The 17,880-nt window shown below is 40.0% G+C and overlaps 1 protein-coding gene across 13 annotated transcripts in view; it reads left to right on the top strand.

The window, feature by feature from the left end:
* mad1l1 (mitotic arrest deficient 1 like 1) overlaps positions 1-17,880 on the top strand; it is an 87,282-nt gene that overhangs the window by 33,802 nt on the left and 35,600 nt on the right. For 3 of the 13 annotated variants that reach the window (XM_051070498.1, XM_051070502.1, XM_051070506.1), the window contains exons 7-15: positions 4,191-4,321; positions 4,910-5,024; positions 5,757-5,818; positions 10,371-10,457; positions 11,236-11,380; positions 14,952-15,092; positions 15,827-15,883; positions 17,152-17,243; positions 17,479-17,569. In XM_051070498.1, the coding sequence (XP_050926455.1) occupies positions 4,191-4,321; positions 4,910-5,024; positions 5,757-5,818; positions 10,371-10,457; positions 11,236-11,380; positions 14,952-15,092; positions 15,827-15,883; positions 17,152-17,243; positions 17,479-17,569 (921 nt within the window). Of the gene's footprint in view, positions 1-1,019; positions 1,320-1,669; positions 1,825-1,915; positions 2,057-2,217; positions 2,398-2,551; positions 2,677-2,784; positions 2,867-4,190; positions 4,322-4,909; positions 5,025-5,756; positions 5,819-10,370; positions 10,458-11,235; positions 11,381-14,951; positions 15,093-15,826; positions 15,884-17,151; positions 17,244-17,478; positions 17,570-17,880 lie in introns of those variants that run through there. The other 10 variants (XM_018702598.2, XM_018702599.2, XM_018702600.2 and 7 more) reach the window with 10 other exon arrangements.

Here is a 17,880-nt window from a genome sequence, read left to right as displayed (position 1 = left end):
ATTTCAGGTATAAGGAATAGTCTGGCCATTGCCTCAGACCACAGCACTTGTTACAGAATTAGAGTTGGTCCTCAGGCGTTACACTGTGGCTGTCAAGTGCAGAAGATGAATTTCCTCGTGGGAATCAATGAGGTATTTATGCAGAGGCAAACTGGATGCATAAGAATGAGTTTCATTGTTTGCTACAGGAGCATTATTTGTGGCAGTTTGTCAATTAAACATGGATTTTACTGCTTCTGGCTATAGCTTTGCGGTCCAAATGCTTTTATTTCTTGTCACCCATGGCAGTACTGCCAACAACAATGAGCCCATACCATCCATTGTTTGTCATCTTTGAAACTGTGCTGTCAGTGTCACACCTGGGCCCATATGCTTTACCCTTGTGCCAAAATTACTGTCACTAGTGCCAGATCAGTCTGGTATGTGGGCACATAGAGTATGCGCTTGTTCACTTTTGATAGTAACTTGTGCATTTTAATAATGAAAAGCCAACCACAGCAACCAAGATGTTTATAATGAAAAAATACCAAAACAGATGTTATGCTCTTGGGTTTTATGTCTGAGCATTCCTCTTGTGTTTCCCCCACCAGACCACTTTCTGTGTAAAGTGTAGACTGATGTATGTAGCAATGCTGCTCTCTGTGGGAAAAACTATTCAACTACAATTTTGGATATCAATGCTTTTATATAGAGTCTGTGATGCAAGTATATGCAAAAATAGAGTAATATACCATGATATATTTATTCTCAATGTGCTCTATTTTACATATTTGAATCATTTTAATACCTGTAAAGCTAACAGTGGTGGTATGATAATATTGTTGGTAATGGTTCTTAGCACAAAGGTGGATTCATAAACAGACTTTCCACTAAAATGTTTTTATTCATCCATGTCGGATAAACGTGTGTTTAGTAGTACATAACAACGTACACTGTACAGTTGAATTTCTCCATTCACCCAACAGAAGTCTTTAACTTACACTCTACCGATCTCGCGTCGAAGTCTCGCGATACCGCACGCCTCTCATTCGAGCTGAAGTGGAGGGATTTCTGTGTGTTTGCAGACCGGTGGCCAAGCTAACAAGCTAGCAGTGCAAAGATAACTTATCTGCAACTACCCTGCACTTCTTCACAAGCAAGTCAGCTCCGAGGAGGTGAGGACTTTGCTATCGATCGAGACGCCAATAACGCAAAGAATAGGTGGTTCATTTTATATTATTAGCTTGATAGCACCTTCACAGTTGCTGCGGAAAACTAACGCTTACTCTTTCAGTGTAACTCATGCTTTGCATGTAACATTAAAAGAGCAGTTTAAACAGGTAAGCACAAAGACATGGGCGAAAAAGTGCCAGAATAACTTAACTAACGCAACTAAGCAACTATACATTGGCTTTTGTTTTAGCCGCTAGGTTAGCTGTGGCTGTAACTTATTTAACGTTAACTGCTAGCCTGTTGGCGTTCTGTAACGTTAATTTGACGAATATGACCCTATCCATGGTAATTTTCACTTCCTCCATTAGCATGAATAAATCTATTTATGTATCTGTCATAATCACTCAACTTTAACCTTACTGTTGTGCCTTGCGATTGAAAATAAGCATTGATTTTGTAGTAAAACATTGGCTCTTGCTCTCACTCTGAACCCTTCATTTGTACTTCGCAACACCAGTGACTCACAAAATGGATTTAGAAGACGACACAACTGTGTTAACAACCTTGAAGTCCTTCAACTCCTTCATCAGTCGCCCTGAACATCCACAGCGGCTGTCAGATCACTCAGCAGGGAGTGGGAACCTGCAGAGTCAGTACAAACGCAGCATGGAGGTATACAGCGACTGACAGCATCATCAATAAGCCATGTAGAGGCAGTATTAACATGCAACCCCTGCACTCACTGACTTGTCTTCCTTTTTAGCTGTTGGAAGCAGCAGAGCAGGTTTACTCAAAGAATCGCTACCTCCAGTTGGACCAGGAGAAAAAGCAGATGGAGATGAGTCACAAACGAGCTCGATTTGAACTGGAGAAGGCTGCTTCTGACAGTGCACGAGACTTGGAGGTACAGGTCATGCATCTTAATGTGTTTGTGTAATACAGATGAGTACACGATGAGGATTAGGTCTAATTTTATGTGACTGTTTTACCCAGAAAATCTCACATGAACTAACAAGTGTCACAGAAACATCTGGTAAAATCTCTTTCTCAAACTTTTATGCAAAGCATGAGATTGACCGGAACCAGGAACTCTTGGGACGAATAAAAAAGTTGGAGGAGAGAGAGACTGAGGCAGCTAAGAACCTATCAGAGCAGGTGGAGGCAAATCGTGCTCTCCGTAAAAACCTGGAGGGCCTCAACAAGAAACTGGAGGAGCGAGATTCTAGACTTAATACTGCTAACCAGGTACACACACACACACACACACACACACACACACACACACACACACACACACACATACATACACATACACATACAGAGTCACACATACACTTATTTTGCTACTCTGGTCATGTCTCTTATCTTATGTTGGCTCACTTCTGTAATCTCTTCCCAGACTGTCAGTTCTTTGAAGGATGAGATCAGAGAGCTCAAGCAGAAAATTCAAAACAAAGACTCGACAATTTCTACTCAAACCCTGGAAAACCAGGAACTGCAGGAACAACTAGACTTACAACGCAGGTACAGACACATAAAAAGACTCCAACTTGCCCATCTAATGCACAATGAGTTGTGCTGCATAAGACTAATGCTGACCACACACTTCTATCTGATTGGTATTATAATTAGGAAGTATCAGGAAGTGTCTCAGGTTTGCCAGAATCTTCAAGCTGCCCAGTCCTCCTGCTCAGAGCACATCATCAAGATCAAGGTATGTTGTAGTGACACACAGTGGACATTATTGTCAGCCACGCTGTTATCTCAGGGTTTGTGCATGGAGGACAAACTTGTCATGATAAACAGCCATAACTGTGAAACCACTGATAGGTGATTAACATTGATCATCTCGTTACGATGCAGTATTCTGCTGGGAAATCTTTGGTCCTGGCATTCATCTGGACCAACCACCAAACATTGTTGAAAAACCAAGCATACCCTCCACAGCAAGAGCATCTGTGGGTCCTGCGTAATATTGTGTAATATTGTATCCACCTTGTGCCGCCAGAACAGCTCTGATCTGTTGGGGCTTGGACACAGGACCTCTGGGAGTGTTTGGCAACAGGACATTGGCAGCAGATCCTTTGGGTCCATGTGGGTTGTGAGGTGAGGCCCCCATAGATCTGGCTTGTTCCAGCTCATCCCACAGATGCTCAACCAGATTGGGATCTGGGGAGTTTGGAGGCCAGGTCAATGCCTTAGGCTCTTTGTTGTGGTCCTAGAGCCATTTTTGAGCAGTTTTTCAGTGTGGGTGGTGCACATTGGGGGTGTGCTGTTGCCATGGGGAGTGTACTTGGTCTGCAACAATGTTTAGGTGCATGGTATGTGTCAAGTAACTTCCAGATGATTGCCAGGACCCACATTTTCCCAGCAGAACACTGTATTCTAACAAGATGATCAATATTCAGTGTTACTGGTTTTAATGTTGTGGCTGGTCAGTGTTTGTATATGCTGAATTGAAAGTAGTCACTGGTAATGTGTAAGATAAATTTTTATGCCTTGTTGCTCTTATTCCTCATTGCTGATATTAAGTTGGAGAAGCCAATTCCAGCAGTAGTGTAAAAACATCAGTGTCCGAGCAACCCTGCTACTAACTGAGTTTGAACAAAAATGGCAGTGAGTGGCTGGATGCAGAGAATTAAATTACAAGCAGACAATGAGGAACCTACCTGGATCTTTTAGGGATATGCAGCTCACTCTTAGCTGCATGTAAACATCTTATCCCAAATATCATCAAAGCCAAGTTAAAACTCATAACCAAGACAGCCTTGTGCATATTAACACACTCAGTGCCACATGTATAGTTAATCAGGTGAATTTTGGACAGTACAGCTTTCTTGTTTGAACTACTTTTTCACTTCATTTTGTATCTTTAAACTGCACAGTGTTAGTTGAAATGTTTTTTTCCCACTTTTTATGTAATGTATTTTTAACTTGTGGGTGTATATACATATTTTTTACATGATAAACAGGCAGGTTCATAAACTGTTGTACTGTTGTAATTTCTTTTGGATGATTTCCCTCTACAATTTTGGCAGGAGTTGGAGAGACGTCTTGCCCTCCAGGAGCAAGACATCGCCATTGTGAAGACTGTTAAGTCGGAGGTGGCCAGGGTTCCAGATCTGGAGAAGGAGTTGAAGCGCCTCAGAGATGATAATGCCTTTCTCAGGTTAAATCCATTTTTAGGTTTTGAATGCCTTCCAAAAGGTTTCACCTTTCAGCTGAATAGGCACTCCTTTTATTTTTAAAGAGTACAACCAAGTAAGATCCCACTGTGCTCAAAAAGTTTGGCTCTAACTTTCGAACCAGAATAGGAAAAGTAATGTCATGTTGGACAGTAATATCACTGACACCATTCATTGTGACTGATAGCAGACTGCAGAGGCTGTAATTTTCATCTGATATAGAGGTGTGAAGAACCTGACGCTCATTTCTTCTATGCTCTTTGTTGCTCTAGCACATCTGATCCCTTTTTACAGAGAAAGTGTGTGTAATCTGGGGTTTTAGAGTAATCAGATGAATTCAGAGCATTTTAATATGTTCTCCAATTTCCTGCTTTAACCTGATCATTTACAAAAATCTGTTTTTTTGTGTGTGCATACATGTAGTCATTGTAATCTCACTATATCTGAAATCAAGTTTTAAAATCGAGTCAGAGTGTGAAAGTCGACAGAGGATCCTTTCCTACATCACGCGCTCAATCCAAGCTTTGAAGTTAATGATGTGTTTTTGTCTTCGTTCTGTTGGCTCTGTCCAGGGAGAGCAGGGAGAATTGCAGCCTGCTGAAAGAGGAGGTGGAGGGGCTGAGGAGGAAGCTGGAGAGGATGGAGAAAACCAAAGAGGAGCTGGTCAATATGGAGCTGGACAAAGAGGTGAGCTGAGTGTGGCTGTGAGACTGTATTGTGCATTTCACTCTGTAACATTGATTTTCACTTCATTGTAGCTTTTCACTACTTTAAACATGTAAGAGTAAGAAGAGACGAAGTCTTCACATGCTCAATAAAGAACCTTAAACGTCTCTTCTTCCTCCTACATGTCTACTCCACCTATGCACTTATCACAAAGATCATTCAGGTGTTCAAAGAATTTTGATGACTGCCATGAATATGAAATGGAGAAATGAAAAGTGCATTGCACTTGTTGTAGAGCCTGACCAATGTATTGGTTGGCCTGAATTTTTGGATAATTTTGGCAGACTGTGTCTGTTTTGTATGAGATTGTGTTTTAGGCTGTAGCTTTTTTTTTGTGGCTTTTTTTGTCTTACTTTTCTTAATTCAAGTTTGAACTATTTTTGTTGTAGTTGTTTTTTTTAAAATATTTATTTAATTTCTAGTTAAATTTATGGCGATCATGCCCCACTACATATCTTTCAGAACTTCTTAATAACCTAATTTGATTGAGCATTGCTTAAAACATGTATGTTAGATATAGGGAATGTTGTGTGATATAATCAGATTGTTTTCACTCTACAGATCGATAACACCTTAAAATCAGATATTGGCTGGGCTCTAGCTTGCATATTCCTTTTTTGTTATCATCACAACATCATGTTCGTCCTGTACTGTCAAGACAAACATGTAACCATATGTTTCTTCAATTTTTAGAGGCTGGCTGAGAAGCTTCAAGCCTGGGAAAACCTGGGGCAGTCTACTGGACTCAACATAAGGTGAAACTCTGAATGTGTGACTGAGAGACAGAAAAAGAAAAGTATAGTGGTTGTCCTTTAGAGTTTTATTCTTTTTTTTAATGAATCATGAATGAAATATGAAAAAGTGGCACTAGGTGGAGCTGTGGTCACTCCACATGAATGCCTCTCATTACTGTGGGTTGATTCCACCAGCGTTCATCGGTGTGTGTGTTTGTTTTGTACCTGCTTATGCGTGTGCTGAGTGTGTCTCAATGCATCCAGTCAAAACTGGTAATAAGAGAATGATTGCATGTTTCCTTGTGAGCAGTGGAGCAGATCTTACAGGTTATAAACACTGCAGTCTTGTCCGTTGCATGCATGCATACACACACACACACACACACACACACACACACACACACACACACACACACACACACACACACCATTTTCTCTACGATTAACTCTGGCTGTAATGTAAACAGAATGCTCAATCACACATACCCACATAGCCTGTCCAATTTGTCCTATGCTTTGTTTGTGTTTGTGTGTGTAAAAAAAGTGTGTTACATTTTCCCATGGGGCAAAAACAAAAAGGTAGACACACAATTATGAAATGAAATGAAATCTTTCATCATGCAAGGCTTCATTTTAGTCTTATGTAATGTGTTGGGACCTGACAGCATTTGTTAAATTTACAGTTATTAAAAGACCTGTGAGGATCATAGGGATGTAATACTAGGCTCAATTTAATATATACAATAATTTGTTTGAGCTGTCCATCATTTCTCTGGAAATTTGAGTCTGACTAGGCTGTCATCCTGGGTAGATTGAGTTGAAATTCGAAGTCCTTCTTAAAAGTCAGGTGCTCAGACTGCCATGTCATTGGCTGTGTGAGTGTTGGTGATTAAAAAAAAAAAAAAAAAAAAAAAAACTGTGTGGCACATACGGCTGCAAAAGGGCAGCCATATATGTGACGGTCATACTGATCAAAATTAAAGGTTAATGCAGGTTGCAAATCAACATTTAGAAATTCTTTGAAGGTGTTTTGACTGTTTATTAAATGTCTAACTTAATTGTCAGGTGGTTCAGGATGGTTTTTTCCTGACACAGTGCTGTGATGTAAATGTGAGGTAAACAGAAAGTAAGAGTGCTTCATTCAGCAGTCTGTTTACCTTTATTGCATTCAGTACAGTATGTATGAAAATTAGTATTGATTAGTATTGGATTCGTGCATTAAGGCCAGTTCATACTTTGGTGTGGAATCGATGCCATAGGTACAGCGTAGCTGCGTACCCTAGACCACAACAATTGTGTTGTCTGCTTGGTAACACTGGCTTTCCTCCTACCTCAAACCTCACTCCTATCCTCACTCCTCCTGTCTCAGTCGGTTCAGTGATCGTACACACCATCTCCTCTGACGTCCTCTCTTTTCTGTGTTGCACTAATTTCAGTGAAAGTAACTGTTCAACATTTATTAGCTCCAACTCCAAGCTGAAGTACGTGAAGAAACTCAACACAGTGGCACAGAAACCGCACTGCCAGCTAGCATTTTGATGGTGTATTTGCAGAGTGACCCAGACACACCAGTGCACAAGTATAAATACTTACAATGGTGTAGGCTCTGCATTCATTATAAATTGGCCTTATGTGGGACATTGTGATTGCCTCATAGGCTGTTAAGCACTCATTATCTTTTCAGGTATATAGTTGTCAAAGTTTTTATGAGGAAATAAGTGAAACTTTTTCAAGGGAAGTTCAGAAAGAAAAGAAAATTAATGACACTGCAGTGACAATGATAATATCACAGTGCCATCAGTAATGTAACAGTGTCTGAATTGATGTTGACTGGGTGTCTCTTGTTCTGTCATTAAATATGAAATATCTCATCTGGGCTGCCCTATTGTGTATTATTGATTACTTATTTTTTTTGGCCAGTAAGTCATTTCTCATAAGTGCAAGCTCCTCATACTTTACACAGTGTTTTGCTATACTTTACACATTGTAACTCTTTCTGTCAGTAGGCATTTTGGGGTTGTCATCAGTGTTGTGAAAAGTATATGTAGTGGAACAGCTGTTAATGAAAATTAAACACACTTGTGCAGTAGTTGACGAGTTTGTCTCCTGCAACCCAGGATTTGATTTCTCACCAGCCATTTGTGCTGTTTTGCTGGATGAAAATAACTTTAAAATAGAAGTTAACCCAACCCAACAACAATCAATGTGGCTGCCTGGTGGAGTAGACAAGCCTCACAGTCTCAGCTTAAATTTGCCAGCAGTTGGCCGGTTGCTGTTGTTTATTTCCTTTCCTTCTGTTTCATAGTCTGATAACATTGTGTTTGCTTATGTGTGTACCCATGTGGTTGATAATTGAAAATTGACAGAAACAGAATGAAAATATTTTCTTAAAATTAGGTTGTTATGTGGAACATTGTTGGAGGGACAATATGTTTTCTGGGAGTGGATTTTTCACCAGCTAAAGACAGAATTTAAACGTGTGTGTTGAGTTTTTCCCTGTTGGAGGAATTGTTTTGATGCAATGATGGAGCTAAATGGAACGATGCTAGCTTGTTCATGCAGTGTGTTTGAGTTGTATATGTGTATTTTTCTGTGTATGGTATTTGTGTGTCTTGATCATCATAATGGCTTCTGCCGTGTCTTGTTGTCTCCCCTAACCTGCTCCCAAGTTCCCCCACTTCCAAAGTTTTGTCTTATTTTGAAAAAGTCTATATGTGTTTACTGTTACACCAAAACAGACAGAAGCTTATTTTAAGTAATATATCAAGCAAAAATACCAAACAGGGATTGATTGCAACCTCTAAAATGTGAGGATTTGCTGCTTTTCTCTATTACATGTTGTTGTACAGTAAATATGTTTGGGTTTTAAACATTTTGGTGGAAAAAACAAGCAGTTTGAAAATGTCCCTTTGAGCTGTCAGAGACTGTAATGAGCATTTTCTAATATTTTGTGACATTTTATGTTCTAAATAATCAATTCCATTATAAAAAAATAATCCATAGATTAATAGATAATGAAAATAACAAGCCTTAGTATGTACAAGTTTGTTTGCTTTTTATCAGCAGAGTTTAATTGTGTGCCTGAGAGATATTTGATGAGAATGTTGTACCCAGACTTTCCCAGATTTTGTATTCAGGACATTGCTTAAATTACAGTTAATTTTTTTTGTAATTGTACCTTTTCCCCAGTAAAGACTTTCTACAATATTTCTAACATTGTATGTAACATGAGATTCACTCATGGATGAAGAAGTAGCGCTGCGCAGAGCTTATTCCAACCTCTTGTCTTGTAAATATGACAACAGCTGAAGTAAACAGCTGTTAATGCTAAAGTTGGCTGTGTCGTGATAGCAAAAACTTGTGTATAGCACCTTTAACAAGACTCCAGATTAAACTCTGGTGTTAGAATCACTTCCCTCCACTCACTTAAGTGTGTGCTCTAAATTGACTCAGAGTAGCTGCACACTACCCTGACAGTGCATTTACTCTTGACAGGGTCACACCTCATAGTTGTTCATGACATCTCACCCAATAATATACACCCGACCTGTTATTTGCAACATCAGTTTAGACGGTTGGCTCATGGTCTGTACGGGAGAAAAAAAACATCAGAACACAAAAAATAGCCTCTCATATAAGCTCAGGAGAAGGCTAATCCCTCTGTGCTCAGGGCAATGTGGAATTACCTACTTTGGGTGCCATAGTTATTCCATCATATGATTCATGAACTCATATTTTAGTCATGAGATTATTTCCATACCTAAGGCTCCGCCTAGCGAAAGGAAGTGGTGATAAATCCGCGCCACCTAACTTTTATATGACATACTCTGGTTTTTCCAACCTTGATGTTAACCTTGACTGCTCAGCCTTTTTCTTCCTTGTACCTAATTTGTCATATGACTCAGTGGACTGCCGAATGTTGGAGCAAAATACCAGGTCAGCTCTCAGGTTACCACTGACTTTGATCTGAGTTTGATCATATGCTCTGTTTTTCGTGGAAGTAAGCAATCTTGCACTAACTTCAGCACTTCGAGTTGCACTACAGAGCTGCATCACTTTTCAGGTGTGTAATTTTAACTGCTAGGTGGCAGTAAAAGTAGGATTAAAGCTAAACTCTCCTACAATATGCCCATTTCACAAGAGATAAAGAGAAAATGGCATGTTATTTTTGGATTCATAGTTACACACAGGATTTAGAGTTTGGAGGTCATGTGGTGCATTTCTGTCAGAGTACGTGACCTTCTGCGTTGTTCCCATTGTGTGTTTGTGTGTGTGTGTGTTTTGTAATCTGTCAATCTCTCCCATGGAGTGAGTTTGTTTTGTAGAACTGTGACCAGTATTTAGCCCACTATCCTCCTCTTATCTCTCCCTCTGTCGCTCATGTCATTTTATTTCCCAGCTCCCCACTGGCCAACTAACAAAAGAATATGGAAACGCTGTTGTTTTCATCTATTCTCTGTTCTTTCTGCTTTCTCAGTCATATTGATTTTTTTATTGTGTGTGTCTGCGAGTGTGTGTGTGTGCACGTATACACATGTGTATACTAACTGTTCTGTGCTGTGTCTGTTGGTAGGAAACCAGAGGATCTGTCCAGGGAGGTGATTCAGATCCAGCAGAGGGAAATTGCTCTGAAAGAGCAGAACTACACACTCAACAGCCGGTAATACACACACTTCCTCTCTCTCACGCACACACATACACACACACACACACACACACACACACACAATCCCTCTGTCTGCCTTCAAACCCTTTTTCTCTCATTCTGTCTGCCTGCATGCCTCTTTCCCCCCATGTATCTATTAGAGCGTATCTCTGAGAAGTTCTTAATTGTCACAAAGTTAATTAAACTGGTCCTGATTCTGATAGCACTCCTGACAGTAACCACTCGTGTGTGAGTGTGTGTGCGTATATGTGAGAGATTGTGAGTGAGAGAGAGGGAATTCACTAATTAAACTTGTCCTGTTTAGGCAGAGGTGATGTCTGTAGGGAAAGCAGCGCGCATGCTCTGGTACATTCATGCTGCAGCTCAGTCTAGCTAAGAAAGCTTTCATTAACTAACAAGCGTCTCTCTTCTGCTCAGCGTATTGGGCTCATTATGAAATATTAGGAATGGAAGAATGGGAGAAGGGTTTGTGTGGGAGGGGGATGATGAAGGGAGCTTGTGATGTATTTATTGTCCTATTGATCAGTTCGGGCACAACTTGCTGGTGCAAATAATTTCTGGTCAGTTGTTCAGGAATTATTTGGTGTCAGTCAGGTAAGTTGTCTGTCAGGGAGTATTATTCTTAATTGACTATGAATTGCTTTTTCTCAGACTGTCTGAACATTCAGCACTAATCAGCCTGTTTCCCTCTCTCCCTGCCCTCTCTCTCCCCTGTCATTAACCTACACACACCCTCTTTTGCTTTCCACTGATTCATTTATCCTGGTCTTAGTGTGAGGAGTGTGGAGCGCTCACAGACTGAGCTCCGTGCAGAGCTGTCCCAGCAGCGCAGCAAGACTCTGGAGGAGCAGAAGAAGAGGGAGTCACAGGACGCTCTTGTCCGTCGACTACAAAAGAGAGTGTTGTTATTAACAAAGGTACCTGACCATCAGAGACACTGACAAAAAACACGACACGCCAGCAACTATTCATACCTTCACGACTCGACCTTTCCATTTTACTTTAAACAATCAGGGAACACAGTACACACTTGAATCTCAAAACCAGTACAGAATCTCTAATCTCCCCTTTACTTCTCTCTCCCTGTTATTGGTGGATGAATGCCATGTGACTGCTTTATCTGTCAGTCTGTCTTCCCCCTGCTCTGCAGTTCCTGACTAGACCTCCCTGTGATATTGATTTCTCAGTGTGTGTAATTCCCTAGGTCAACATGCTCAGTCTCTTAGTACATAAATCACACACACACTTGCACGCATGCACACATACACACACGCAGCCACCACCATAACTAAGAGGAGCTAAAGGCATGCTGAAAATATGACTTGGCCCAATACTGTTCTGGCAGAGACCGGATTCAACCATTTGCACTTCTACCAAGCAGTCAGAGGGTGTGAATAATTGTTTTTTTAATCACCAGTCACAATGTATTTTAAAAAATATCCAGTGCAGTGGTTGTTGAATCCTCTGCTTTTTTAAAACCTGACGCTTTTGTTTATTCAGGGATAGTTTTCTGAACATTTTTGTTCTAACTGGCCAATTTTTCATAAAGCTATATTCATCTTGATTATATCTATATATGACTATAGTTGAATATATTAATGCCTCTCATCCAACCATATCTACAACTGCCCAAGTATATTTTGTCTTTCATTTATCATTTTACTTTTGTTCATTTTGCATGCATTTCCTAGAAAACTACAGCATACTTATTTAATGGATACAATTGGGCTGCAGTCAATCAACATTTTTACTACTTATTATTATAATATGATGCCTAATGTAGCCAGCTCTTATTAGTGGTACTTTCTGCCTTAAAGTCTTTGTGCATGTTGTAATAACTTGATTTTCAGGATACAGACATTTTATACATCATACCATAACAAAAGCTGAAATTAATTCAATAGCCCTAAGAGCAAAAGCTTGAACTAGAGTTTGACATTTTTTGAGAAATTACTTGAACTATGAGTCGATAAATAACATGGTTGTCAGTCCATTTTGTATTGATCAACTATAATTGTTTGAGCACTAAGATATACCTTTCTTGAGATTCCTTTTCCACCTGTGAGAATGACTATAGCCACACACTGGCTCACAAATCAATGATGATTAAGTGTCTTGTTCAGCTGCACCTTGACAGCAGCTCTTAAAAAAGAGGAGAGGAGATTAAATTTCATTTCACACAGTTCTCCCAGCTTTTCCAGTGAAATGAATCCACAAGGCTGTGCCTCCTTTATTCTTCTGCTGCCCTGCTCAGATGTTTTCTTTCTTATTTACTTTTGTGGGACACACTTGCTGACCCATTAGAGGCACAGTCGCATCTTCATGCACTAGATTAAACAGATGACATAAAAGCAATTTGAAAAAAAAAAAAAAGATGATGAAAGCAGTAATGATAGTTTTATCTCTCTGTCCTCCTGCTCCCTGTTTGTTTCTGCGTTTTTAAAAATAAGAGTTTTTATCAGAGAATAGGCGACAGATTTTTGATTTAGATTGAGTGAATCTCATTGCACATTAATAGACAGTAAATAGCCAGAGGGCCCACTTAGGATAGGCAGCACATACACACACTGACCTCTAAACGTGTTTGTACCTTTTTGTTCTTACCTCTGTTCTCTCTGTCTTTCTGTTTTGTCGTCGTCTTCTCAGCTTTCCAAGGTTCTCACAGGACGTATTAGGCAGTTGTGTAATTTTGCATGACAAATGACAGTGCATCAGTGCCGAAACAAATAAAGTTGAATTAAGGATGATTTTGCATATAGTGTTTTTAAAGAACCCGACTCAGTCATCTTTAAATGGATTACGTTGGTTTTGATCTGGCTAATCACAGGCTGAATCTGATTAGGGTAATCATGGTTTGTTTTCTGATACTACCCCATGAGCTAATCTGACAGGGCAATTGCAGCTCCATTATTCAAAGAATCACAGATCCTGGAATTATAAGGTACTTTTAAGCCATTCTAGAAAAACAGCACCACTTTGTAATCAACATATATTACATGGCATTATCAGCACTGGTATTTATTGCTGGTATTTATTTCCTGACTTGAACCTGAGTGCCATATTCTTCCCCAAATTAGCTCTCTTATTAATAGTCTACTGTGCGTTCAATGACCCTCAGAATTCAAGGATGGTCATAAGTAGCCTGGTTGTTTGTCATGTGTTTATTAAAGGCCTGGTTGGCACAAAATGCCTCCTGCTTAGGTTCATAATACAGAGTGGACCAGCACAGTGAAGGGAGGCGAGGAAATGCATCATTTTAACTCTTGACTGACAGTGAATTTGCATTAATAAATGGGCTGTTTGCCAGCTTTTATACAGATTAGATTGTTCTCATTCATCATACTACCAAGCAGTACAGATTTACTGTACTAACACATAAATTAAATGTAGGAATAATTCATTACTGGTAACACTGTCCAATCTGATAATGTGATTTGCATTGAGTAATGACAGAAAAACTTTTTCTTTGTTTTTACATGAATTTGTCAGTTTATTAGCTCACACATGGACAATAAATGCAGAAAAATGATTCAGAATTGAGTGCCTGACCTGGACCAAAAGTTAAAAAAGCTGTAATGATTTAGAAGCATTTGCATGTCTGTAGTGTGTGTCTACTACCATTAGTTTTTTTTCTTGCTCCATTACCCTCAATCATACACACGTCTGACTTTTCTTTAGAAATTTTGTTTGTTTTTTTGGAACCATTCCAAGACATGTATGTTTTTGAACATACATGCAGAGTGGACATACAAACTCAAACGTCAAGCGTAAAGACAGACTGCCAGAGACTCATGAGCTATTTGAAGAAGGCGTGTCAGTCTGAGTGACACTTGTGAATATGTTGACTTGAGGAGGTTTTGATCTGTAAGAGAGGCAACTACTTGGTGTTGATTTACTGGACAGAGTACCGTGTTGAGTACATGTCTTTCATCCCAGTATTATGGAGGAGAAAAAAATTGTTTGAATTTTTAAATTATCTCATCACATCTTGGATAAGAGAGATGAAACCGCATAATATTATATGCTTCATTTGCAAAGACATTTCTCTGTCATGACTCTGATTTAATTTTTTGATCTATTCTTTATCCTTTGTCTGTGGAGACATTTGTCTTTGATTTGATTATTACATGAGGAGAAATGCAAATGAGCATGACCATAACCCTAAGCCTCTCTTGTCACAGCTTGGATGGGATATTCACAGCTGCCTCATACTTTGTTCCTCATTTACAAAGGCATTTGCCTGTCATATTAATACACCACACAGTCATATAAAAGTAACACAGACAAATCAGAAAAACATCAAAGAGCTTTGATGCTCCCAGTTTATTCACACACATACACACAAACATTACATATCTGATAGCACAAAATTCTGTAATGTCACGACTTTCTTGATGACATGAAAATTTGTTAAGTATACAGCATGATTTCCATTTCGCAAAGTTATGTTGATGTCTGTGTATGTGTTTGTGTCTGTGTGTTTTACAGGAGCGTGATGGAATGCGGGCTATACTAGAGTCCTATGACAGTGAGCTGGCGCCTACAGAGTACTCTCCTCAGCTTAGTAAACGGCTCAGAGAGGCAGAGGATGTACTGCAGAAGACACAGAACCACAATGCAGAGATGGAGGTTTGTGTGCAGGCGTGTGCACACGTACACATATACAAAACTTGTATTCATAGTACCTTTGTCTTGAATATAGCCATGGTTATTGTTTTGAAAATAAACCAGAATTGATTTATGTATACACTGATAAGCCAGAACATCAAAACCACCTACCTAATATTGTGTAGGTCCCTCTTATGCTTATGCTTGGTCTGCAAGTGGATGGTACGTGTCAAACTAACGTCCAGATGAATGCCAGGACCCAAGCTTTCCCAGCATGACATTGCATTGTACCGAGATGATCAATGTTATGCACTTCACCTGTCAGTGGTTTTAATGTTGTGGCTGATCAGTGATTTACACTATTGAAAGTCACTGGCCATTTTTGTTTGCATGTTGTTGACTGGTACTTTCACTGTAAACAAGTGCTGTTCAGCTGCTCCCTAGCTCCACAATCAATACTCTTGCTTTATTGGGTAAACTGACAGATATCTGCACTGAAAACTGATAAAACTACTTTTGTGGTACACATGGGCATTGTGAGCAACACTGGAGAGCAATGAAGAAGGCTAGTGACAGTGTTTCAAAACTGAATGTACTGCACACTTTGGTTATTATATGGTCACCTTTGCTTCTGTTCTCACCTTCTCTCTTACTGTCAATACTGTAATTAAGTAGGATAAAGACGAAAGCACATTTTCATGTTTGTGTTTTGTATCTGTAATGCTCCCCCTTTTTGTTTTGTCTTGTCAATTCAGGCCCAGCTGACCAAAGCGCAGGAAGAGACAGGGACACTCAGACTGCAGCTACAAACGGTTAGCATATATGTACACTCAAATGCCCATGCATGCTATTGGTAGCACTTTTGTCAGCTACATGCAAACACACGATTGTAAATGTACAAATGCAGTTTTCTTACATTGTTTGACTAATTAACTTCTATTCACAAGCCACCAGTGACTGCTATAGAAACCTTAATCACTAATGAATGATTAGCTGAATGATTACAGACATTGCAACCTCAGCCTTTAGTGCTTCAACTGTCTCATGTACCTTTTTAGTTGTGACTGTTCTGGCAGCTGCACTGTGCTTTCCTGTGGAAGATGCTTTATTGCCTTAGTGACCAACATGCTGACCGACCTCATTTTTATACTGTGGCCAACAATGAAGATGGTTCTGCAAATCTTTTCATATGGACAGTCTTATTTAGCAGCTAGATCAGTACTTACAGTACAAGCACATCTAGCTTTCTTGTATTGAGTACTTTTCCCTCCTCTTACATCCTGACTGAGGTGACACAAATTGACAGGTGACAGGAAGCATACTACCAACATTGGAGCATCTTTTTGAAATTATTGCAGCAACCTGGAGGGTTGCCAAGATAGTGCGATCTCTGAGTGACATTTAACAGTCTAACGTGAATTTCGACCAATTATGGTTTGTGGAAGTTACAGGGAAGTTACAAAAAAGCAGACCACTTTAAAACATGATGCAAAATTGGGATAAAGTAAAGATTTGGCAGGTGTGACCTAGAGACTCTCTTACACACTCTGTGACTCTGTTTTTGCGTCTTCACTCGTTCTATGATCTCCCTTCTTTTCATGGCTCCTTGTTGCCAAGGAGACGTCAACATAGCCATGGCAATGAGTATTGACGCGTGAAATCCACCTGTCTGGTATAGCAGTAATTACTTATTCGTCTTGGGAAGACTGGGAGAGAAGATGAGCTGAAAGACAGACAGATGCTGTCAGAAAGAGAGGAAAATGGGTGTGCAAATGGAAATGAGGGATAATTGCAGAGAGGAGAGCAAGATCAGAGAGAAACTAACTAAGACACAGACGGACTAAAAACAAGTACTAGGGGAAAAAATGGGGACATTGTGAAATGGAAAATGAGTCTGTGGACTAATGGTGTATAAAGAATATATCTGTTTGTCTGGCTGTCTGTCTGGAGAAGATAGCAGCACACTGGAATAGAGTCCTCAGGATTTATCTGCAGGCAAAGGGTTTCTGCCAGGCACATGGCCAAAGGTGGTCTGACATTAGCAGTTTACCAGGCCCATTTTCTTTTCTGTCTGTCCCAGGTGGAGCTGGAGCTGGATTCTCTAAAGAAGCAGCAGGCCTCTGCTGCTGACAGCAGCTCTTTAGCGACCAAGGAAGAGGTCAGCATACTCAGGTAGTTAGCACACACAACACACACGCAACCTGTTGCAAAGACCACCAAACCTGACACATGAAAGATCCATGTACTGTACCTAGGGTGGATTAATGCACCCAGACCTCACAGGCTTGTCTCTGAGCAGAGCTATACCTCTAGGATTAACCTATTGAGTCAATAATATGCATAGTTGCTATTCTACATGGTAGATATTAATTACAAGGCAGTGGGTGTGTGTGTCTCCATTTTTCAGACAGAAAATTGAAGATTTAGAAGCAGAGCGGCAGCGTTTGGAGGAGCAGAACAATGTTCTGGAAATGAGACTGGAGAGACACAACCTACAGGTAGGCACCAAAAACATCCCTCCAACTGTTTTCTGTGATGGATTTACTTGTCTGGCACAAAGGAACCAATTTAATAACCCCAAGGGCAGGAGCCTAGCCCGTATGACACTGCAGATTGATTCGCCGAAACACTTCCCATATCTGACAGTTTTTCCGACACAATTGGACCCAGGTGTGATTCCAGCAGTGTCCAATAGTAAAGTTGTTGAACCTGTGGCTGATTTAAAGTCCTCCTTTATTGGTTGAAGGGATTAGAATGGACAGAACAGTTGGGGTTGAGAGGGTATTGTCAAAATAAATGTAGACCTTCC

Source organism: Lates calcarifer, linkage group LG5, assembly GCF_001640805.2.
Source record: "Lates calcarifer isolate ASB-BC8 linkage group LG5, TLL_Latcal_v3, whole genome shotgun sequence".
Classification (NCBI taxonomy): domain Eukaryota; kingdom Metazoa; phylum Chordata; class Actinopteri; family Centropomidae; genus Lates; species Lates calcarifer.
The sequence above is the reverse complement of the archived record's forward strand: the minus strand, read 5'-3'. Positions and strand labels throughout refer to the sequence as shown.